This window comes from Erythrolamprus reginae, chromosome 4, assembly GCF_031021105.1.
Source record: "Erythrolamprus reginae isolate rEryReg1 chromosome 4, rEryReg1.hap1, whole genome shotgun sequence".
In the NCBI taxonomy this organism is placed as follows: Eukaryota; Metazoa; Chordata; class Lepidosauria; order Squamata; family Dipsadidae; genus Erythrolamprus; species Erythrolamprus reginae.
In genome coordinates this window covers 3,274,941-3,300,354 of record NC_091953.1, presented here as the reverse complement: position 1 = coordinate 3,300,354, position 25,414 = coordinate 3,274,941, and the positions used below count along the sequence as shown (strand labels likewise).

The following is a 25,414-nucleotide window of genomic DNA, read 5'->3' as shown; positions in this document are numbered from 1 at the left end:
ACAGCGGCTGAGGAATTCTGGGAGTTGAGGTCCACAAGCCTTAAGGTGGCCATGCTTGGAGACACCCTCATCACCTCGAGGTTCGACTACTGTAATGCTCTCTACATGGGGCTACCTTTGAAAAGCGTTCGGAAACTTAAGATCCTGCAGAATGCAGCTGCGAGAGCAGTCATGGGCCTACCTAGGTATGCCCATGTTTCACCAACACTCCGCAGTCTGCATTGGTTGCCGATCAACTTCCGGTCACAATTCAAAGTGTTGGTTATGACCTTTAAAGCCCTTCATGGCACTGGACCAGAATATCTGCGAGACCGCCTGTTGCCGCACGAATCCCAGCGACCGATTAGGTCCCACAGAGTGGGCCTTCTCCGGGTCCCGTCAACTAAACAATGTCGGTTGGCGGGCCCCAGGGGAAGAGCCTTCTCTGTGGCGGCCCCGGCCCTCTGGAACCAACTCCCCCCGGAGATTAGAACTGCCCCTACTCTCCTTGCCTTTCGTAAGCTCCTTAAAACCCACCTGAGACATCTCCCCTGGGCATATACAATTTATGAATGGTATGTGTGTATGTATGTGTGTTTAGAAAATGGGGTTTTTTAAATGTTTTTAGCAGAAATTTAGATTTGTTGTAAATTGTTTTTCACTTTGTTGTGAGCCGCCCCGAGTCTGCGGAGAGGGGCGGCATACAAATCTAAATAAACAAACAAACATAAACAACAACCCCCCCCCCCCCGAAATAAACGAAGGAATAAATAAACACAGAGAAATGAAATCCCACCCAGACGTCCTCCTGGAGGTGGGGGAAAAAAAAACTTGCAAAGATGACCACGCTTACGATGTATTATGCAATACCTGATGATTTAAAGCCACTTTTTTTTATTATTCAACATTTTATACATAATAAATACAAAGTTACACAGCCAATATAAAGAAAGCATGGGGGAGCTGCTTCCTGTTTATTGACACTGTACATGGGTGATATGTTTTGATTGGCATGCCCTTCTACGAAGTTTAAAAAGGAGGCTTATTTTACAACCCTTTTTTAAAAAATAAAAATTAGCAGCTCTTACAGGAAATAGTCTTTTTTTTAAAAAAAAAACAGAACAACTAAGGAACTTTCATTTAAATAACCGCTTTTCTGAATCGGGGAGAATCGGAGATTAACTGCAACGACGGAAACCGATTGAAAAGTTTTAAAAAATTATGCAGAACAACTGGCCAACTTCTTGGAACATGGGAAGAGTATTATTGTTGGCAACACGACTCTGTTTTTCACGAGAAGGTTTTAAAATGTTTGCAATTTGAAGTTTTGTTGTTTTCTTTCCCACTTAGGGGAAAAAGGGAGATTAAAAGAAAATTTTTAAAGAAGTCGAATATAAACACTTAAAGATCTGGACAGATCAACAGCACACAAAAAAAAATGCACGCCTCCCACCCACCCACACGCCAGACCCACCAATTCCCCCCCCCCGCACCGCCGCCAAAAAACCCCTTTACAGGACTCTGCCAAATACTGGCCCTGCTGCAGAGGAATCGGCTTGGCCTTAGCTTGGCTTGGCCTTGACGGAGGCCAAATGAAACAAAGGTTGGCCCCCTCCCCAAAGAAAAGAAAGGAGAGGGAGGGGGGAAGGATGGGAGGAGTGGAGAGGGAGGGGAGGAGAGAGGGGGAAGAGAAAGAGATGGGAGGAGAGGAAGGGGAGGAGACAGGCGAGGAGAGGAAGGAAGAGAAGGAGACGGGAGGAGAGAAAGGAAGGGAAGGAGACGGGAGGGGAGGAAGGGGAGGAAGGGGAGAAGGAGACAAGGAAGGAGAGGAAGAGGAGGAGATGGGAGGAAAAGGGGAGGGAAGAAGATGGGGGGAGAGAAGAAGGAGAGAAGGAGACAGAAGGGGAGGAAGAGAAGGAGATGGGAGGAAAAGGGGAGGGAAGAAGATGGGGGGAGAGAAGAAGGGGAGAAGGAGACAAGGAAGGAGAGGAAGAGAAGGAGACGGAAGGAGGGGAGGAAGAGAAGGAGATGGGAAGAGAGGAAGGAGACAAGGGAGGTGAGGAAGAGGAGATGGGAGGGAAAGAGATGGGAGGAAAAGAGAAGACGACGGAAAGGGAGGGGAGGAGATGGGGGGGAAGAGAAGAGAGAAGGGGAGGAGAGGAAGAGAAGGAGAGGGGAGGGAAAGGGGAGGGGAGTTCCCCTGGATAAACCCAGCCAAGATTATCTGTGCAAAGTTTCAGACGCAGCTCTTCCACACAACAAAAGCCAAGGAATTGGGGGGGGGGGGAGAGAAAGTGGGAGACCGAAGAGCTTTTTGTGATAATCTTACTAACAGGCAAAACTCGGGACACGTTGTGCAGATTGAGTTCATACATTCTCTCCCTGAAAGCAGGGAAGGGCTTTGGAACGGAGGGCGGGCCCGACATTGGTTGTCTTCAAGAGCATCTCCTGAACCCGGAACTCTCTGGGTCTTCTTGCGGTGCCCCTACCACCATCTAACCGGGTCCTCTCCTCCTCCTCCTCCTCCTCTGTCTCTCCCAGTCTGATAGGCTCCAAATCGGATCATCTTGGCCCGGACTTTGGGGGCAGGGATTGAATAAGGACGTTTGGATGACCTCTGGGTTCGTTTCCTTGGGACCTGGCCGGAAACCAACGTTTCGAAAAAGGGGAAATCCTCTTTTTTTTGGGGGGGGGGGTCTTCCCTACCTACTGTGTACAAAACACACTTGTTTCTTCCCAACAGCTTTAACTCAGGATCGAAACGATCTTTTATTCCAAGTTGACGTGGTTCTCTTTGGGGGGGGAGGGGAACAACAGCCCCAGAGGTTGGAAAGGTGCCAGCTGACTTTAGAGACCTGAAGTTGACCAGGACGGCTGGGAGACCTTGGAAAGGTTGGACCCCAGGAGAAGAGCCGTGAAGATTTGAGTGATAAGATGGAAACGCCCCCCACCAGGACCACGCACACACCTGGCTGATGGGATAACAACGTCCTTTCCCTTCCCAACCCAAGAAACCTTCGTCCATTTTCACTGGGAATCCTGCAAAAATCTCTCTGGAGAGAAATGAGGTTGAACCTATCAAATCCAGCGATGGCTCCATCAAAGAGATGTGAAATCTCCGGGCAATGCAAGGGTCAGAGAAAAGGAGGAGCCAATGACCACCTCCGGCTTGAATTCCTAGGGCTGGAGGTGGCCCTGAGGAGGGTCACACGGAGATGGGCGCCCAGGTCCAGAGACCACCGGTCAGCAGGAGGAACGTTCAGCCTCCTTGGCTTATAGACAGAAGTCGTCAGGCCTTTAGATACATTGCGAATGTGTCCTGGGGGTGGGGTGGGGGGGAGGACCTAGAAATCCGAAAGCAATCATAGGGGAAGATGTGATTGGGGGAGCAGGAGGGAGGGAGGATGGTTAGAGGGGAGATTGTAATTATGGTTGAAGTTATGGTTAGAGGGAAGGGAAGAGGGAAGGGAAGGACCCAATCGCCCACAACACTACTCCTGAGAGGCTCTCCTCTTAGCCAACCATTCACGTCTGCTAGATGCCCTGCGTACCCGGGCATCCAGAAAAGTGGGGGAGGCAGGACAGGAGAGAAGGGAGTTAGGGAAGAAGGGGAAAAGAAGGGAGGGAGGGAGAATAGGAAAGGGAATGACATGGGGGGAGGGAGGGAGAATAGAAGAAAGAACAGGAATGAAGGGAGAGACGGAGGGAGGGGAAGAGAAGGAAGGGAGGGAGGAGAAAGGAGGGGAGGAAGGAGAGAGAGGAGGAGCAAGAATAGGAAGGGAAGGATAAAGGGAAGAAGGAAGGAAGGAAGGGGAAAGCATGGGAGGGAAAGAGTTTCAAAAGGAAACCAATGGCCAATCCTGCTTATTTCAATTTCCTCTGGGGAAATCGCCGACTGCCCACTGCCTAAAACCTCAGTCCAAAAGTAACATCAAAACCAAGTTGACCCCTCCGCCTTCTGAAAGAGGGACATTCCGCCCCCTGCCCGCCAATATTTTATATCTCTCTTGAGACTCGAGACTCGTCCTGCTCTTGCAGAAAGAAAGAAAGGAAGGAAGAAAGGAAGAAAGAGAAAAGAAAGGTTTCAAATACATTCCTATGACAACAGTAAGATTCTGCCGTAATGCACATGGTGGACACATATATAAATAGATATATTTATATACGTCATGATTTGGAGCAGGTGGCGCTACCTATGCGGAAAGGCGCACAATGCTCTTTGGGAATTGGTGGCCGGGCCGAGGAAGTCAATGGTCCAAGTCTTCCAGATGTTGAGCGCGGCAATCCCGGCTTGGCAAAACCCATCTGGATGCACGGAGTGAAGTGGGGGTGGGTGACCATTGTGGTTCTACCACGTTCCGGAAGTCACCAAGTAGCGGGAAAGGATGAATTAAACCAGGATGCGAATAGGCTGGGTTTCCACAAACGTGGTGGCCAGGATACGGTTGTCTAATGGCCGTGTGTAGCTTTGGCGCACCCCGTAAAAAAGAAACACACACACACACGCTCACACACACATACACACCCAAAACGCGCGGATCTCCTGCCGGAAAAGACATGGCTGCTTGCGTTGTGCTACAAAGGTGGACCGAGAAGTTGAGCCCCCCCTTCCCCCGACGGCAAAAAACCTAAAAAGGCACAAATATATCCGATAGGAAGTGTGGGGAAGGAGGACCTATGGACACACCAGTGTTCCTGGGAAGATCTTCCTGTTTTAACCTCGAGCTCTCCAAACAAGTCTCCTCGGTCAAACCCCACGTGCCTTTTACAAGGGCAGTGGACGGACGGCTTTGGCCTGTGTCCCAGCCCGGGTCGGGGTGGGGGGCATGGGGGGTCTCCGGGTGAGCGTGGTCACACCAAGGTGATTTCCACATCTTCGATCTTCTCCGGCGGGCGGCGGTGTTGTGTGGGGGGCGGTGGGGCGGCTCGCACCTGAAACCAATCAGAGAGACCACCATGAGGGAAAACAACAACTGGTCAAGTTAGTATGTACGATGCAAAAAGGATGTGGAGACTCTAGAAAAAGAGAAGAGCCACAAAGAGGATTAGGGGACTGGACGCTAAAACCTATGACGAATGGTTGCTGGATATGGCTAGTTGAATGAAAAGAAGAACCAGGGGAGACATGATAGCATCTTCCAATATCTCAGGGGCTGCCACAAAGAAGAGGGAGTCAAGCTATTCTCCAAAGCACCTGAAGATGGAACAAGAAGCAATGGGTGGAAACTAAACAAGGAGAGAAGCAACTTAGAACTAAGGATATTGATTCATGATCAACTGGATAAAAATGTATAACTATGTATGTTATTGATATGTTTTAAGGTGTATATACTGTACTGTACTGTATATATATATGTATTACTCAAAAAAATAAAGGGAACACTTAAACAAGACAATATAATTCCAAGTAAATCAAACTTCTGTGAAATCCAACTGTCCATTTACGGAGCAACACCGATTGACAATCAATTTCAACTGCTGCTGTGCACATTCAACTTTGTACAGAACAAAGTAACAAACTCTACTTAACAATATTTATATTTGAATGTATATAATTTAACAAAGTATATAAAGAAATGAATGATGTATCTAAAAGGTAATAGAAATGGATTAAGATCTGTAAAATCAGAACAAAACAGGTGAGAAATATTTTCTTTTCTTTTCTTTTTTTGGAAAACAATAAATAAATTAAAAAAAAATACAGTAGTAGCCGAAGGGAAATATCTGAATCCTTGCTTTCAAAAGGGAATCGCAATTTTAGGCCGTTTCAAATTTTTCCAGCATTAATGATTCACTTAACAAACGTGGCAAGAAAAGTCGTAAAATGGGCCAAAACTCAATGAACAAAATTTCTCACTTAACAACATAAATTTCGGGCTCAATTAAGCCGATCACCACCTCTAATTTACATGGGCTTGATAAGTCATTATAGAAGTATCATAACTTTTAAACGTTTGTTTTGTTTCACGCGACGTGCAAATTGTTGGGCAGGATGGATTAGAATCCGGTGGCCGTGTAAATTAGCACCCCTGTGACAGGTGAAATTAAACCCTGTTCTAACCCAGTTTGTGCCTGGAGCGAGCACGGCAAAGCTGCAACCGCGATGTAGGAACAAGCCTCCCCTTTTTATGTCTAACCGCTCTGTGGAACCCGCTTAAAACTTACCGGTCTGAGTTTGCCGTAAGAAGTGCTTTCCTGGAGGGGTCGGGGCGGCTGGGAAAATCCCGGAGAATTCGACGTGAAGCTGTTTTCTGACACTGCAACAAAAGGACAAAATTTAAAAAAAAACATAGAAACATAGAAGATTGACGGCAGAAAAAGACCTCCTGGTCCATCTAGTCTGCCCTTCTACTATTTTCTGTATTCTATCTTAGGATGGATCTATGTTTATCCCAGGCATGTTTAAATTCAGTGACTGTGGATTTACCAACCACGTCTGCTGGAAGTTTGTTCCAAGGATCTACTACTCTTTCAGTCAAATAATATTTCCTCACGTTGCTTTTGATCTTTCCCCCAACTAACTTCAGATTGTGCCCCCTTGAACTCCATAATTGTTCCATTCCTTCTTTTAAACTGATTAAAATGGGTGCCTGACTATCAGATGTATGCACAAAAGGATGGGTATAGGTTGTCCTTGACTCCATCCATCCCTCCATCCCTCCATCCATCCCTCTCATCTCTCTTTCTATCCCTCTACCTATCTCATCTGTCTCTCTCATTTTCTTCTCTCTAATTATCTATCATATCCATCTTCTCTATCCATCTATTCATCTCATCTATCTGTCTCGCTTTCTCTTTCTCCATCTAATCCATCATCCACCTATCACCTCTCTCTTCTGTCTTTCTCATTTAGCAGTCCTCTCTATATCCTCTGTCTGTCTGTCTGTCTGACTCTCTGTCTGTCTATCTATCAATCCATCCATCCATCTATTTTCTATTCATCCATCCATTTGTTCTTGTGTTCACTTTCCTATTAAAAACACTTCCCGCCTAAACCCCAAGCCCACAACGACAATGCTTCCGACGACAGCATTTCATAAGCTCAGCGGCTGTAAGAAATCTGGGATGCAAGGCACGCTGCCTGGGGGATTCTGGGAGTTGAAGGACAGATTTTTTCAAAATGGAGGGACTGAGTTGTGGATGTACAGTGGTGCCTCTACCTAAGAAGGCCTCCACTTAAGAACTTTTCTAGATAAGAACCGGGTGTTCAGGATTTTTTTGCCTCTTCCTAAGAACCATTTTCTACTTAAGAACCCGAGCCCGGAAAAATTTCCCAGGAAATTTGAAAGCGGCACGAAGGCCCGGCCAGTTTCCTGCCATTCCCCCTGGGTTTCTCTCTCTGGCGCAGTGTACAGGAGTCAGCCTCGCGCCGGGTGTATGGGAGGCACGTGCTCCTCGCCGCCTCAGAATCCCCTCTTTTTTTTTTAAGCCTTAAAGTTTTGGATTTTTTTGATTCCCCTCCCTCCCCTTCTTCCTTCAGCAGCGACTGTCCCCCTCCTCTTCCTCCTCCTCCTCTCACCCAAATTCTGAGCTTTTATTTCTTTCCTAATGGGCTTGCACACATTCATTGCTTTTACATTGATTCCTATGGGAAAAATTGCTTCTACTTAAAAACATTTCTACTTAAGAACCTGGTCACGGAATGAATTAAGTTCTTAAGTAGAGGCGCCACTGTACTTGTCGTGGCCTGTCGGCTGTCGGCCACTCCAACAGCCGAATCAGAGGAGGAGGAAGCTGCTAGGATTTAAAACCTGAGATAATATTCAGAGTACAGTGGAAATGCTGTAATTACTGTAAAGTAGAAGGAATACTGAGTCATGGTGCATCAGCAGAATGAGGCAATCTGTTCTACAACCTGATTGGTCGATACTTGTATATACAGTGATCCCTCAAGTTTCGCGAAACGCTATATCGCGATTTTTCAAAAAATAATAAATTAAAAATACTCCCCGTTTTTTTTGCTATACTGTACCATGGTTTTTCTCACCCGATGACGTCTTTTTTTCTATCATTTCTCTCTCTCTTCCTTCCGTTCTTCTCTCTCTCTTTCTTCCTCTCTCACACTCTCTTCCTCCCTCTCTCATGTCTTTCGGGGGGGGGCGGTGGGCGGGCGGGTGCCTACGGGGGACGGTGGGCGCCAGCGCTGGACTCGGCGGTGAGAGGGGCGGTAGCGGCGAGTGAGCGGGCGGGCGGGCGAGTGGCGGGCGTGTGGGTGCTTACGGGGAACGGTGGCCGCCAGCGCTGCTGCAGGAGGACTCGGCGGTGAGAGAGGCGGGTAGCGGCGAGCGGGCGGGCGGCGGACAAGCGGCGGGCGGGTGCTTACAGGGAACGGTGGCCGCCAGCGCTGCTGCAGGAGGACTCGGCGGTGAGAGAGGCAGTAGCGGCGGGCGGACAAGCGGCGGGCGGACAAGCGGCGGGTGGGCGGGCGAGCGGGGGCATCAGCGAGGAGCCGGGGTTTCCCCTTTGCGTGGGCGGCGGGGAAACCCAGATCTTCGTCTGCTCGCTGCTGCCGCGGCCGCCCAGCAGCTGATCTGCTTGGCGGCAGCAGCGAGGAGCCGAATCGGGCTTTCCCCTTTGCGTGGGCGGCGGGGAAACCTGGATCTTCGGCTCCTCGCTGCTGCCGCCGAGCAGATCAGCTGCTGGGCGGCCGCGGCAGCAGCGAGCAGACGAAGATCCGGGTTTCCCCGCCGCCCACGCAAACTCCACCATCTGCGCATGCGCGGCCATGGAAAAAGGGTGCGCATGCGCAGATGGTGTTTTTACTTCCGCAACCCTACATCGCGAAAAATCGATTATCGCGAGGGGTCTTGGAACGGAACCCTCGCGATAATCGAGGGATCACTGTATTGCAATGCGCCTTTGAATAGGTGTGGTCTGACAGTGGTGTGGTGTGGTTTGGTTTGATTGATTGGTCTGTGATAGAGTGGTCTAGTGTAATAGTTTGGTTAGGTGCTCTGTAACATAATAATAATAATAATAATAATAATAATAATAATAATAATAATAATAATAATAATAATAATAATTTATTAGACTTGTATGCCGCCCCTCTCCGAAGACTTGGAGTGGCTCACAACAAAATACAAAGCACAAATCTAATATATAAAAAACCTATTATAAAAAACAGTCATACCATCCAATTAAACCATACATAAATTAAACAGCTAAGGGTCAGTTATGTCCCCCAAGCCTGGTGGCATAGGTGGGTTTTCAGTAATTTGCAAAAGGCAAGGAGGGTGGGGGCAGTCCTGATCTCTGGGGGGAGTTGATTCCAGAGGGTCGGGGCCGCCACAGAGAAGGCTCTTCTTCTGGGGCCCGCCAGACGACATTGTTTTGTCGACGGGACCAGGAGAAGGCCAGCTCTGTAGTATACAGTTCATAGTTTAGATACTAAGAAGAAGTAAAAGCCTTCTGAAGAAGGAACACCTGGTGTAGTGCCTTTATTAAGGAAACTGTCTGGTACCTGGTATCCTCCACGCTTCCAAAGCAAATTCAAAATTAACTCTGACAGAAGCGTGGGAAATCAGGATCAGCAACACTATTAAGTTGTTCTGCCGGCGTGTCTCAACCGTCCGTAATTACAGGATAATTAGTCCAGGAAGACACACACCACACGATAAAAGGAAAACCCAAAAGTTTTTATAAACAGAAAAACAGAAACAGCTCCCTTTTTAAATGTCAAAGGGATTTTCTGGTTTACACAAGGCACAGGTGAAATGCAATCCAATTGCTCACCCAGTAACTGGGAAAATTGAGTCCAATTCTAAAGTCCAGAGAGTCCACACACAATCTTGAACAGCACAAAAACCACGATCTTGACGAAACAATGAATCAGATAAACTGCCATGAGGCTAAATCACCAGGCTGCACTTTTATCTGTAGCACTAATTACAACAGCCCCACCCAACCACAGGTGGCCTCATTTTCTCTTGTCATAATCCTTCAGTTGTTGTCTCCTATGCATCACTCTACGCATGCGTGGATGTGTCATTAATTCTTGTTCAGAATCCAGGGATGATACAGATCATTGATCTCCTCCTGGGCTGTCTGCCAAACTCCCTTCTTCCCTGTCACTCACACTTCTTTGGTCAGAGGAGGCTTCGTCAGCAGATTCCATTGGGAGCAAAACAGGCCTGCAGCATGTGGATGTCTCCCCCACATCCACCTGCACATTCCTTGGGGCAGGAGCTGGGCCAGAACTAACCAATATTTATTCAATAAATAGTGCTTAAACTTGCAACCCCCACTGAGTCCCCATTACTGGATTCAGGGTACCCAGAGATTCCCCCCCCCCAAAAAAATCTTACCGTTGGCCGAGGGAGACCGTGGGAAACCCTGGGCTCCCCTTTTGTCGGGGCTGGGGAAGGGGCTGACGGGGGGCTGGTCGTAGAGGGGCAACGGCGCCAGGGAGTTTTGGGACTTTGCAGTGGGAAAGGCCTGCAGGGAGACAAGAGAAGAGGCCGTTAATGGAGGAGGTTCTTCTCAGCCACGGAAGGAGCCACGGGGCCTCTGGGAGAAAATCGATCCCTGGGATCTCTAGGAATCGACTGCTGTTTTGAGGAGCGTGCAGAGCGACATGTACAAGAGAAAAATGGAATTCCAGCAGATATTCCAGAGATATGAATAATGATTCAGTGATACAAACCAGCTACATTGAAGTGTATAAAACAGTGTTCACTTTACAAACAGCACAGTCAGGTTAAACAGTCCGGTCATACACATTTGAATCACTGAATATCTCTCAATACAATAACAATACAGTGTTCCCTTGATTTTTGCGGGTTCGAACTTCACAAAACAGCTATACCACGGTTTTTCAAAAATATTAATTAAAAAATACTTCACAGGTTTTCCCCCTATACCACGGTTTTTCCTGCCCAATGACGTCATATGTCATCGCCAAACTTTCATCTGCCTTTAATAATTTTTTTAAAAATAAACTTTAATAAATAAACATGGTGAGTAATGATCTAAATGGTTTCTAAGGGAATGGGAAATTGCACTTTAGGGGTTTAAAGTGTTAAGGGAAGGTTTGTGATACTGTCCGTAGCCAAAAATAGTGTATTTACTTCCACATCTCTACTTCGCGGAAATTCGACTTTCGCGGACGGTCTCGGAACGCATCCCCCATGAAAATCGAGGGAACACTGTATTACAAGCCTGTCTTTGTCTTATATATCAGACATACATTACAGCCTTACATGCTTACCTCCACTACTGATGCAGTTGCGTGCGCAGCTCTGGGTGACTGGCGGTCATGCAAGATTTGATTCTGCGCATACTCAGGAATAAAATCTCACGAGAAGACATGTGGGCATGCGGGATTTTGGCGATTTTTTGCTTCCGTGCATGATCAGAAACAAAAAATTGCCAAAATCTCACGCGCCCATGCGCTTTCCTGCAAGATTTTGCTTCCTGCGCATGCGCAAAAGCCAAATCTCACCTGCCGGTCACCCAGAGCTGCGTGCGCAACTCCATTTTCACCACTGGAACGCCTCTCCTGCCTCGTCCAGGTAGGAACCCAATACTGATTACAGCTTACAAATCCATCAAACTATCATCAAACTACAGCAGTCACAGTGAATCAGCAGAAATGAACAGAGAGAGCAGAGAGAAAATCATGCTTTCTGGCTCCCCCTTGTGGCAATTTGCAACACTACCTCTTAAAGCTATAGTAGTTCAATACAAACAAACACTCATTGTTAGCTTGTTTATATATTGCAAACCCAACTGTTTTGTACGTAGTACTGACAACTGTGATGAGATGGCACATAATATCTATCAATCAATGCCAGGAATTGGCACCAATATACCTGAACTTCAGCGATGCACGCAATCTCTCCGTTTTCGGAAGCGGTCAGTTCTTCGACTAGGACGGAAGGGAAAACCCCGACGTGGCCGTTGAATTCCCCTTCCCAGAACCCGTCGTCATCCTGGTTTTCTTTGTTCAGGATGCGGATGATGGCACCTTCCGGAAAGGAGAGCTCGTCGTCCGTCTGACCCTCGTAATCGTAAAGTGCTTTTACAAAACAGGCTGGAAGGGAAAGCGGAGACGAGGAATCCGTTAGGCAGGTTGGGAACCCAGCTGGCGGGCGCGTCTTGGGACCCTGAGCGCTCCTCTTCATTTAATGCCCTCCCCTAAGAGTGCTCACTGGCCGGATCCATTCCTGTCGCCAATATGCCACCTGGAGTCCGTTGTGAGTTAGGCGGCAAATAATAAAATAAAATAAAATAAAATAAAATATAAAATAATAAAATAAAATAAAAATAAAATAATAAAATAAATAAAATAAATAAAATAAATAAAATAAATAAAATAAATAAAATAAATAAAATAAATAAATAAAATAAAATAAATAAAATAAATAAAATAAATAAAATAAATAAAATAAATAAAATAAATAAAATAAATAAAATAAATAAAATAAATAAAATAAATAAAATAAATAAAATAAATAAAATAAATAAAATAAATAAAATAATAAAATAAAATAATAAAATAAAATAAATAAAATAATAATAATTTATTAGATTTGTATGCCGTCACTCTCCGAAGGCTCGGAAGTGAAGTGAAATGATGAAATGAAATGAAATAAAATCAAAATTAATAAAAACAAAACAAAAAATAAAATAAAATAAATGTGGAGTTTCATACAGCAGATATCTTTTCAGTGTGCCCAGAGAGAGAATTTTCTGCCTCCACCTAGGATTGAACTCACAGCCTCCCGATTGTGAGGTGAGAGCTCCACCTCTAGACCACAACAACAATCCTGTGAGGTGGGCTCTATTTATAGAGTCACCCTGCCAGCTTTCATGCCTAAGGCAGAACTAGAACTCACAGTCTCCTGGGATTTGGCCCAAAGTCATCTAGTTGGCTTTCATGTCTAAGTCAGGACTATAATTCACCATCTCCTGGTGACTAGACCCAAAGTCACCCCACAGGCTTTCATGCCTGAGGCAGGACTAGAACTCACTGCCTCCTGGTGATTGGCCCAAAGTCACCCAACCAGGTTTCATGCCTGAGGTAGAACTAGAACTCCCAGTCTCCTGGGGTTTGACCCAAAGTCACCTAGCCAGCTTTCATGTATGTCTAAGGCAGAACTAGAATTCATCATCCCATAGTGATTGGCCCAGAGTCACCCAGGTGGCTTTCCTACCTAAGGCTGAACTAGAACTCCCAGTCTCCTGATGATTGGCCAAAAGTCACCCAGTTGGCTTTCATGCTTAAGGCGGGACTAGAACTCACCATCTCCTGGTGATTGGCCCAAAATAACCTAGCCAGCTTTCATGTCTGAGGCAGAACTAGAATTCATCATCACGTAGTGAATGGCCCAGTCACCCAGTTGGCTTTCATGCCTAAGGCTGAACTAGAACTCACTGTCTCCTGGTGATTGGACCAAAATCACCCAGCTGGCTTTCATGTCTGAGTTTGAACTAGAATTCACCGTCTCCTGGTGATTGGCGCAAAGTAACCTAGCCAGCTTTCAGGTCTGAGGCTGAACTAGAATTCACCATCACCTAGTGACTGGCCCAGAGTCATCCAGCAGGCTTTCCTAGCTAAGGCTGAACTAGAACTCACTGCCTCCTGGTGAGTGGCCCCAAGTCGTCCAGCCGTCTTTCACTGCAACGTTCGTCATTGGAGATGAAGCTGGGTTGGAAATGGCATTCGAAGCCCCCCCCCCCCCCCCCCGTTTGGCTGAGACTGCGCCGTGTGTTCCATCTGGGGCGTGCAGGAATAGCAAGGATGCCTCCCCAACGCACCCCCTGGGCTCTTACCACTGGAGTCTCCATTAAGGCTTCCTGAAACCAGCTCGGCTTCGGCGGAGTTGCTGGACGTGTGAGAGCGGCTGTCTAACGCTGCCAGGGACTGCAACATGCTCAGGAGGCTGTTTGAGGTCGGGAATTGCAAATATTTCTCCGGCACGTAGCCCACGTGGCCTGACTTATTCCGGGCCTGCAAAAGGCGGAAGAGACAAACACGCTCAGCGTTAAAGAGGGTCACGTCAAAAGGCAGCAGAGAAAATAATAATAATAATTTTTTTAAAAGACAACTAGCGGCCCACCACGCTATGCCCCAAAGACAAGAGAAAGCGAATGGATACCTTTACCCAGTCTTCCATATCCCCGTCTTCGATCACTTCCAAAACTTCGTGCTCCTCAATGGTTAATTCGTCTGGCTGCGAAGCCTGCGGTGAAGAAGAGGCGTGTGAAAATGGACGAGAAGGACCAGGAGAAGACTCCAAAGTTGGGCACTTGAAGGCTTGTGGGCTTCCGACTCCCAGAATTCCTCAGCCGGCCTTCAAGTTGTCACCTTTGGAGACTTTTGGGGTTAGGACATCCATAACTCATTAGCGCGCTGGAAGGAGCCAAGCTGCCCTGTTCTTGGAAGCAGCCAGTCGGATCCTCCATAATTGTTCCATTCCTTTTTTTAAACTGATTAAAATTGGTGCCTGACTATCAGATGTATGCACAAAAGGATGGGTATAGGTTGTCCTTGACTCCATCCATCCATCCATCCATCCATCTCATCTCTCTATCCCTCTATCTATCTCATCTGTCTCTCTCACTTTCTCTCTCTAATTATCTATCATATCCATCTTCTCTATCCATCTATTCATCTCATCTATCTGTCTCACTTTCTCTTTCTCCATCTAATCCATCATCCACCTATCACCTCTCTCTTCTGTCTTTCTCATTTAGCAGTCCTCTCTATATCCTCTGTCTGCCTGTCTGTCTGTCTGTCTGTCTGTCTATCAATCCACCCATCTATTTTCTATTCATCCATCCATCCATTTATTTATTTATTTGGTTGTTTGTTTTGTCCAATACACAATAATGCACAATGAGGGTTATAGAGGATATAATCAGGTAGAGTGTATTAAAGGGAGAATAGAAGAGAAAATAAAGGAGTAAACTATAACTATGAGAGAATAGCAGAAAAAGATATATGTATAGAAGAGAAGATATAGGAGATATGGGAGAGACTATAGGACGGGACGGTAGGCACTCTGGTGCACTTATGTATGCCCCTTACTGACCTCTTAGGAACTTGGAGAGGTCAAGCGTGGATAGTCTAAGGGTAAAGTGTTGGGGGTTAGAGGATGACACTACGGAGTCCGGCAGTGAATTCCACGTTTCAACAACTCGATTACTAAAGTCGTATTTTTTACAGTCCAGTTTGGAGCGGTTAATATTAAGCTTGAATCTGTTGTGTGCTCTTGTGTTGTTCTGGTTGAAGCTGAAGTAGTCTTTGACAGGCAGGACGTTGCAGCATATGATCTTGTGAACAATACTTAGATCATGTTTAATGTGTCTTAGTTCTAAGCTTTCTAGGCCCAGGATTGAAAGTCTAGTCTCGTAGAATAGAATAGAATAGAATAGAATAGAATAGAATTTTTTTTATTGGCCAAGTGTGATTGGACACACAAGGAATTTGTCTTGGTGCAGATGCTCTCAGCGTACATAAAATAAAATATACATTTGTCAAGAATCATGTGGCAGAACACTTAATGATTGTCATAGGGGTCAAATAAGCAATGAAGAAGCAATATTAATAAAAATCTTAGGATATAAGCAACAAGTTACAGTCATACAGTCAACATGGGAGGAAATGGGTGATAGGAATGATGAGAAAAACTAGTAGAATAGAAGCGCAGATTTAGTAGAAAGTCTGACAGTGTTGAGGGAATTATTTGTTTAGCAGAGTGATGGCGTTCGGAAAAAAACTGTTCTTGTGTCTAGTTGTCTTGGTGTGCAGTGCTCTGTAGCGACGTTTTGAGGGTAGGAGTTGAAACAATTTGTGTCCAGGATGCGAGGGGTCAGTAAATATTTTACCCGCCCTCTTTTTGACTCGTGCAGTATACAGGATATTCTGTCTCGAGTGGAGGAGTGAAGGGCTCTTCTGGTGACGTATCTCTGGACATTTTCGAGGGTGTTAATGTCTGAGATGTGGTATGGGTTCCAGACAGATGAGCTAGGATGGGTCTGGCAAAAGTTTTGTAAGCTCTGGTAAGTAGTGTGAGATTGTATGCCCCCTCACTCCAAATACGTGGATCTGGGTGATTGAGGGAATCTTACAAAGGGCCTTAGATTACTACAACTACAGAGAATGAATGAGGATGCAACTGCTGAGAGGAGGAGGAGGAAGAAGAAGAATTAAGAAGAAGAAGAAGAAAAATAAAAAAGAGGAAGAAAGGAAAAAGAAGAAAATGAAGAGGAAGAGGAGGAATAATTAAGAAGAAAAAGAAAAAGAAGAAAAAATAAAAAAGAAGAAAAGAAAAAGAAGAAAACGAAGAGGAGGAGGAGGAAGAATTGAGAAGAAGAAAAAATAAAAAAGAGGAAGAAAAGAAAAAGAAGAATATGTAGAGGAGGAGGAGGAAGAATTAAGAAGAAGAAAAAGAAGAAAGAAGAAAAATAAAAAAGAGGAAGAAAAGAAAAAGAAGAATATGTAGAGGAGGAGGAGGAAGAATTAAGAAGAAGAAGAAAAAGAAAAGAATTAAGAAGAAAAAGAAGAAAAAATAAAAAAAGAAGAAAAGAAAAAGAAGAAAAAGAGGAGGAGGAGGAGGAATTGAGAAGAAGAAGAAGAAAGAAGAAGAAAAGAAAAAGAAGAAAACGAAGAGGAGGAGGAGGAGGAAGAAGAAGAGGAAGAGCGAAGACTATAAATGTGGTGACTGGATGCAGTTGAAGTGACCCGTGAAAGGGGGGGGGAGAAAAGGAGAAGTTTGTGGCTGGGGGAGGCAATGGGGTCACGTGGCCAAGAGCAAAGGGTTTTCGAGGAAAGAAGAAGCAGCAGTGACGTCATCTGGGGGTCAAGGGAGGCGATGAACAAGGAGGATGGAATTGCAAAACCAACAGGAAAGAGGGGGTCGGTTTGGAGGGGGAAAGAAAACTGGGGAGTTAATGGCTTGGAGGATTAATGGGATCCTTCAAAGGGACGAGGTGAGGAGTTTAAAGGGCAAAAAGGCAAAAGAAGGGACCAGTGAACCCAGGGAGCCAGCTTAGAAACGTGGGAAGAGAGACCACGAAAGGGGGGGAGTGTTGCCCCTATTATTTCCTTTCCTTTACGTGTGTTGATGCAACTTTTGTGTTCACCTAACACAGAGGTCCTCAAACATGGCCACTTTAAGACTTGTGGACTTCAACTCCCAGAATGCTCCAGCCAGCATAGATGACCCATGACTTAGGTGGCCCTTCTGGCCTCTTCCAACTCTATCATCCATGGGCGGCTGGGGAATTCTGGGAGTTGAAATCCACAAGTCTTAAAGTGGCCAAGGTTGGAGACCCCTGACTTAGATGACCCTTCTGGCCTCTTCCAACTCTATCATTCGTGGCCAGCTGGGGAATTCTGGGAGTTGAAGTCCTCAAGTCTTCAAGTGGCCATGGTTGGAGACCCCTGACTTAGATGACCCTTCTGGCCTCTTCCAACTCTATCATCCATGGCTGGCTGGGGAATTCTGGGAGTTGAAGTCCACAAGTCTTAAAGTGGCCAAGGTTGGAGACCCCTGACTTAGATGACCCTTCTGGCCTCTTCCAACTCTATCATTCATGGCCGGCTGGGGAATTCTGGGAGTTGAAGTCCACAAGTTTGGGGATCTTTGCAGTAAACAGATGACGCCCAATGAAAATAATCATGCAATATTCCATGGAAAGCAAGCAAGCAACTTCCTTGAAGGGCTTCCACATTCCACATAACAAAATGAAAATGACGTGGCCAAATGCTTCCAAGAAATCACATTATCAATGCGCCCGGGAGGGGGGGGGGGGACAGCATAGTCTATTTTTTTTCCCCATTCTGCAGACGTCTTCAGAGAAGCTGTCTGGAGGATTCTGGGAAAGATTTCTACTCCTTGCAGTCATCTGGTCGTTAGTGCTCTCTCTGAGAGTCCTTGAGGCCACTTGGGACTTGAAATTCACGTTCTGGATAGAGAGGACCACAGGTCTGAAAGAGGGGGTCAAAGGGGCCATCTATGTCCAAATTGAACAGCGGAAGGATACAACGGCCCTGGTAAGTGGTTAGAGCGCTACTTCTGCTGATCAGCGGTTGCCAGCAGTTTGGCAGATCAAATCTCACCACCGACTCAAGGTTGACTCAGCCGTCCATCCTTCCAAGGGGGGTCAAAGGAGGACCCAGATTGTTGGAGGCAAGAGGCCGATTCTGTAAATCGCTTAGAGGTGGCTGTGAAAGCTCTATGAAGCAGTATATAAGTTTAAGTGCTATTGCCCCTCCTTCCTCCCTTGTTCCCGTCCTGTCTTTCCTCCCTTCCTCCTTCACCCACTCTCCTTCCTTCCTTCCCCATTCTCTCTCCTTCCTCTCTTCCTTCCTTCTTCGCCCATTCCCCCTCCCTCCCTCCTTCCTTCCATCCCCATTCTCCTTCCTTCCTTCCTTCCTTCTTCACCCATTCTTCCTCCCTCCCTCCTTCCCCATTCTCTCTCCTTCCCTCCTTCTTCACCCATTCTTCCTCCCTCCCTCCTTCCCCATTCTCTCTCCTTCCTTCCTTCCCTCCTTCTTCACCCATTCTTCCTCCCTCCCTCCTTCCCCATTCTCTCTCCTTCCTTCCTTCCTTCTTCACCCATTCTTCCTCCCTCCCTCCTTCCCCATTCTCTCTCCTTCCTTCCCTCCTTCTTCACCCATTCTTCCTCCCTCCTTCCATCCATCCTTCCCCATTCTCTCTCCTTCCTTCCTTCTTCACCCATTCTTCCTCCCTCCCTCCTTCCATCCATCCTTCCCAATTCTCTCTCCTTCCTTCCTTCCCCATTCTCTCTCCTTCCTCTCTTCCTTCCTTCTTCGCCCATTCCCCCTCCCTCCCTCCTTCCATCCATCCCCATTCTCCTTCCTTCCTCCCTTCCTCACCCATTCTTCCTCCCTCCCTCCTTCCATCCATCCTTCCCCATTCTCTCTCCTTCCTTCTTCACCCATTCTTCCTCCCTCCCTCTCTCCTTCCTTCCTTCCCTCCTTCTTCACCCATTCTTCCTCCCTCCCTCCTTCCATCTATCCTTCCCCATTCTCTCTCCTTCCTTCCTTCTTCACCCATTCTTCCTCCCTCCCTCCTTCCATCCATCCTTCCCCATTCTCTCTCCTTCCTTCCTTCTTCACCCATTCTTCCTCCCTCCCTCCTTCCATCCATCCCCATTCTCCTTCCTTCCTTCCTTCCTTCCTTCCTTCCTTCCTTCCTTCCTTCCTTCCTTCCTTCCTCAGTGATTGAGAATGCAGTATTGCAGATTGTTGGGGACAAGATGCTGGACTCTGTAAACCACTTAGAGGGCTGTAAAAGCATTGTGAAGCAGTAATATAAGTTTAAGTGCTACTGTTATTATCTATCTCCAGTCTACGAAACAGTCCTTTCAGCAGTTCCAAGAAAGCTCCACGCCCATTTGCACCACTCAGGTGACCCCGAGGACCAAGACAAACGTCCAAGTGGCCTCAAAGACTCTCTACAAGGATGCAAATGACCAGCTGTCTGCAAGGAATATCCATCTTTCCATCCTCCACCATTCAGTCAGAACTGAAGATGCTCCTTGGGTGAGAAGCAAAACGCCTTCAAAGTAACATAAAGCATAAAACGTATCAGGAAAGACTTCATGAACTCCATCTGTAGAGTCTGGAGGACAGAAGGAAAAGGGGGGACACGATCGAAACATTTAAATATGTCAAAGGGTTAAATAAGGTCCAGGAGGGAAGTGTTTTGAATAGGAAAGTGAACACAAGAACAAGGGGCCACAATCTGAGGTTAGTTGGGGGAAAGATCAGAAATGTGAGAAAATATGACTTGACTGAAAGAATAGTAGATGCTTGGAACAAACTTCCAGCAGACGTGGTTGGTAAATCCACAGTGACTGAATTGAAACATGCCTGGGATAAACATAGATCCATCCTAAGATAAAAATACAGAAAATGGTATAAGGGCAGACTAGATGGACCAGGAGGTCTTTTCTGCCGTCAGTCTTCTATGTTTCTATGTTTCTAACACAAAGAAAAGTCCAGCCGTCTCTTGGAAGAAGCAACCTTGGGGGCCAATTTTCACATGAAAATCCGTCCCTGGCCGAAAGACTGAACGCACCTACCTTGTAGGAATAAACTACTTTGCAGGTCAGCGGGTAATTTCGGAGGGTGCCCGAAGGACTCGAGTTGCTGTCTTCAAAAGCGTCCAGGCCATCTTCACTTTCTTCCCTTTCTAGGTCAACATTGAGCTAACGGAGGAAAAGAGGGAGCGGTTATAAGCATCTGCTATTAAATACGAAGAGTCCTGGAATTAATTAATTTATTTATTCATTTATTTATTTAGACTTCTATGCCGCCTGAATCCCGAAGGACTCAGGGCGGCTCACAACAATATAAAATAACAATAACAACAAGAAAAAGAACCCAAGGAAAAAAACGAGCAATTTCTAAAATCCTAATTAAAACTTAAAAAAACAGTTCAACAACACACATACTAGTCAACACACAGTCACTGATGCCCTCATCACCTCGAGGTTCGACTACTGTAATGCTCTCTACATGGGGCTGCCCCTGAAGAGTGTTCGGAAACTTCAGATCGTGCAGAATGCGACCGCGAGAGCAATCATGGGTTGTCTCGTCAACACTCCACGGACTGCAATGGTTGCAGATCGGTTTCCGGACACAATTCGAAGTGTTGGTGATGACCTATAAAGCCCTACATGGCATCGGACCAGGTTACTTACGGGACCGCCTTCTGCCGCACGAATCCCAGCGGCCGATCAGGTCCCATAGAGTTGGCCTTCTCCGGGTCCCGTCGACCAGACAATGTCGTCTGGTGGGACCCAGGGGAAGAGCCTTCTCTGTGGCGGCCCCGGCCCTCTGGAATCAGCTCCCTCCAGAGATTCGGACTGCTCCCACCTTCCTTGCCTTTCGCAAGACCCTAAAGACCCATCCATGTCACCTGGCATGGGGCAAATAACACATGCCCCCCCCCCCCGACAATTAAAAGTTATATGTGTTTATGATGGTTAATATCGATTGTTTGATTGTGTAATATTGATTGTTTTTAAGATCATGGGTTTTAGCCATGGTTTTAATTATTAGATTTGTACTAATATTGTTTTTTATTGTTGTGAGCTGTCCCAAGTCTCCGGAGAGGGGTTGCATACAAGTCTAATAAATAAATAAATAAATAAATAAATAAATAAATAAATAATAATAATAATTATTATTATTATTATTATTATACTAGTCATTCATACCAATTCATTGAATGTGTATAATTTTAGAAGAGCTGTCTGTGTGTGTACATACACATACAGTTTATATAGTAGATAATGTATATTTTTTGTGCTTGTATGTAATATGTATGTACACATGTGGCACATATGCATAGAATTAAAGTAACCTTATACTCATTCCTCCAAACATACATTGCTGGTTAGTTCATATATTGATAAACTCAACCGGTGCAGTAGGTAGTACTGACAATAATAATAATAATAATCAGTTCTTACCCATGAATTAAAATGTCTTGAGACATAAGGGTTTTAAAATTATTTTAAACATTAGATTTGTCATATGATGTTTATTACTGTTGTTAGCCGCCCCAAGTCTACGGAGAGGGGCGGCATACAAATCAAATCAAACAAACAAACAAACAAACATATTTATTTATTTATTTATTTATTGGTTGGATTTGTATGCTGCCCCTCTCCAGAGACTCGGGGCGGCTAACAGCGACAATAAAACAGTGTACAATAGTAATCTGATATTAGAAATGATTAAAATCCATTAATATAAAAACCAAACATACATACAGACATACCATGCATAGAATTGTAAAGGCCTAGGGGGAAAGAGTATCTCAAGTCCCCCGTGCCTGGTGCCAGAGGTGGGTTTTAAGTTGCTTACGAAAGGCAAGCAGGGTGGGGGCAATTCTAATCTCTGGGGGGAGTTGGTTCCAGAAGGCCGGGGCCGCCACAGAGAAGGCTTTTCCCCTGGGTCCCGCCAGGCGACATTGCTTAGTTGACGGGACTAAATGAATGAATGAATAAATTTAGTCAAAGCTGCTAAATTTTAGCATTCAGGCTATGCCTGCAGGTTAGAAAGAAAAAGCGATTGGCTTGATGTCCAAATTTGGCACACGTCTTGCCTTTTTTAAAATAAATAAATAATAATAATAAATATTGTCCCAGAGGCATAAAAATGAGAGATTTCCACTTCGTTTTCATTCCTTCTTGATTAAAAGAGAGAGAGAGAGAGAGAGTGGAAAACGTTTCCATGGGTCCTAGGCACGGCGCCCATTGTGTCCCATCGATCAGTCGCGTATCTACGGGGAAGGAATTTCGGCACAAACGCCAAAGTCTTCTGCCTCCTTCCGGAAAAGCCTGGTGCCGCATCACTCGGAGGTGCCAAGCCCTGGCAAGGGGGACTGCACCCAGCAGATGGCCTTTTCTTTCGGGATTTCAATCCATCCTTGTTCTCGATTCGAAACAGCTAAGGTTATCCTCCACCCTACGATCTTTCAAGGCCTTTGGGTTTGGGTGGTGATTTTCTTAAAAAAGTATCCACAGTTCCATAGATCATATAATTCAGAGTATAAGATGCACCTTTTTCCTCCCTAAAAGAGGCTGAAAATTTGGGTGCATCTTTCTTTCTTTCTTATTTCTGTTATTTCTTTCCTTTTCCTTCCTTTCTCTTTCTCTCTCTTCTCCCTTCCTTCTTTTCTTCTCTTTCTCTTTCTTTCCCTTCCTTCTCCTTCCTTCCTTTCTACCCTTTCTTTCCTTCTTTCTTCTTTCCTTTTCCTTCCTTCCTTCCTCTTTCTCTCTCTTCTCCCTTCCTTCTTTTCTTTCTTTCTCTTTCTTTCCCTTCCTTCTCCTTCCTTCCTTCCCTCTTACCCTTTCTTTCCTTCTTTCTTCTTTCCTTTTCCTTCCTTCCTCTTTCTGTCTCTTCTCCCTTCCTTCTTTTCTTCTCTCTTTCTCTTTCTTTCCCTTCCTTCTCCTTCCTTCCCTCTTATCCTTTCTTTCCTTCTTTCTTCTTTCCTTTTCCTTCCTTCCCCTTTCTCTCTCTTCTCCCTTCCTTCTTTTCTTCTCTTTCTCTTTCTTTCCCTTCCTTCTCCTTCCTTCCCTCTTACCCTTTCTTTCCTTATTTCTTCTTTCCTTTTCCTTCCTTCCTCTTTCTCTCTCTTCTCCCTTCCTTTTTTTCTTCTCTCTTTCTCATTCTTTCCCTTCCTTCTCCTTCCTTCCTTCCTTCCTTCCCTCTTACCCTTTCTTTCCTTCTTTCTTCTTTCCTTTTCCTTCCTTTCTCTTTCTCTCTCTTATTCCTTCCTTCCTTCCTTCCTTCCACTGCTTTGTTGACTGGAGAAGAGGGGACGAGAGCATCGGAAACATCAACGAGAAGATAAAAGTGAAAATAATGGTTGGGGTTTTTTTGTGCTTTTGCAATGTTAAGATTTTACTTTAAAACAAAAAACAAATAGACCCCTGACTTTGGGGGTCTTCGTTTTTTATTTTTTTTAAAAAAATACACCCACGAAGCCAATCTTTTTATGGCAAAGGCTGGTACAGGCAGGAAGAAAACGGGGAAGGGAGGGAGGTTTGGCCCTCTTCCCCCATCCCTGCAGTCTGCCAATTGCATTAGAAATTCAGACCGAGGAGGAACCGTTGGGAAAAGTCCAGGTTTCGCAAAAAGGAAACTGAGGCAGGGAGCCAAAAGGAAGGCGGGGAGGGGAGGGGAGAGTGAGTGGAGTTCTTGGCACAAAAGGGCCCTGAAAGGCTGACCTCCTCGGATTCTCAGCCCTAGAGATGCCCCCCTGGGTGTTTGGGCAAAATCTCTCGTGTTTCTTCTTCAGGTTGCAAGGCCTTGGTCTCTTCAGCCTTGAAAGGCGGCGTTGAAGGGGGGACTTGATTGAAGGGTATAAAATCATGCATGGGATAGAAAAGGTGGATGGAGAAAAATCCTTTTCTCTATCACACAATACTAGGACGAGGAAAGGCCCTTCCTAAAGCTCATAGGTAAGAAAGCGAGGACAAATCAAGGGAAGTATTTCTTCTCCACCCAGAGGTCGTTGGATTATGGAATTCCCTTCCAGAAGAGGCCGTGACAGCTGTCAGCCTGGAGAGCTTCAAGGCAGGATTAGACAGATTCATGGATGCCAAGTGTATCATGGGTGGTTATTGAAACGGATGTCCAAGTGCTGCCTCTATGTTGGTGGAGGCAGGCAGGGTTCCCTTGGGTCCCATTTGTTGGAGGGTCAAGGGAAAGGGAGGGTTTGGCCTTCTCTTTCTGCTCAAGATCCCCATGGACAATTGTGTCACACAGAATGCTGGACTCGATGGGCTCTGGCCCGATCCAGCCGGGCTCTTCTTAGGTTCTTCTGGGAAGGGTGAAGCCTTTGCATGGAGGTCGTTGTTTGAACTGCACCCAAGGAATCTTCCTTCGGATGGAATCTCACCAGATCGAAAATGCCGCTCTGGTTGTCACTTCCAATAGAAGAGAATTGGAATCTCTACCTCAGGGCTGAACTTGGGTGGTGGTGGTGGTCCTTGGTTGCTCTTTGAGTTTGGGGGGGGGGGGGTTCTTGCAGACGTTTTATTACCCACCTAGGTTACATCATCAGTAATAGGCAGGAAGGGGAGAAGAAGAAAGACAATGGAAGGAGGCGGAGGAGGAGAAGGAAAAGAAAGAGGAGCAGGAGAAGGATGAAGAAGAGGAGGAGGAGGAATAGAAAGAGGAAGAGGAGCAGGAGGAGGGGAAGAGAAGGAGGAAGAGGAAGAAGATGAGGAGAAGGAAGAGCAGGAGGGAGAAGAGGAGGAGAAAGAGGAAGAAGAGGAGGAGGAGCAGGAGGAAGAGGAAGAAGAGGAGGAAGAGCAGGAGGAAGAAGAAGAAGAAGAGAAGGAATAGCAGGAGCAGAGGAATAGGAGGAGAAAGAGGAAGAAGAAGAGGAAGAAGAAGGAGGAAGAAGAGGAGGAGGAGGAGCAGGGGAAGAGAGGAAGAAGAAGCAGGAGGAAGAAGAGAAGGAGCAGGAGGAAGAGAAAGAAGATGAGGAAGAAGAGCAGGAGCAGAGGAAGAGGAAGAGGAAGAAGAGGAGGAGGAGGAAGAGAAAGGGGAGCAGGAGGAGAAGGAAGAGGAAGAAGAGGAGGAGGAGGAGGAGGCCTCTGAGGTCCTTGTGTTCTCTGAGCTTGGTTGTGTTCCTGCAGACATTTTATTACCTAATCAGACAACGACATCAGTGCTGGAAGAGAGTGGGGTTTGCAGTGCGGAGGAGGAAGGAGGCCTAATTGCTAAGTGCCCAAAATATAGTCACATGGCCACAGGGTGGTGGTGAGAAAGCAGCCATCCAAACCTTGATTCACAAGCCCCTTTTTCAGACTCTGCTATAACTTTGAACGGTCACTAAGTGACTGACCGGTCCTAAATCAAGGACCGTGCGTTTTGCAATTCAAGCAATGCAGTCATAGATACACAAGACGGGTCCTGAAAATGCTCTTTTAG

General features: G+C 46.0%; 1 protein-coding gene across 1 annotated transcript in view; it reads right to left on the bottom strand.

Annotated features, from left to right (window-relative positions):
* Positions 1-853: 853 nt before the first annotated feature.
* The window catches only part of FCHSD2 (FCH and double SH3 domains 2), a 163,630-nt gene continuing 139,069 nt past the window's right edge, over positions 854-25,414 (bottom strand). The window contains exons 12-18 of the mRNA XM_070751513.1: positions 20,041-20,166; positions 14,082-14,165; positions 13,756-13,933; positions 11,793-12,013; positions 10,287-10,416; positions 6,145-6,236; positions 854-4,911 (exon numbers count right to left, since the gene is read on the bottom strand). Of these exons, the coding sequence (XP_070607614.1) occupies positions 4,831-4,911; positions 6,145-6,236; positions 10,287-10,416; positions 11,793-12,013; positions 13,756-13,933; positions 14,082-14,165; positions 20,041-20,166 (912 nt within the window). The 3' untranslated portion in view covers positions 854-4,830. The remainder of the gene's footprint in view (positions 4,912-6,144; positions 6,237-10,286; positions 10,417-11,792; positions 12,014-13,755; positions 13,934-14,081; positions 14,166-20,040; positions 20,167-25,414) is intronic.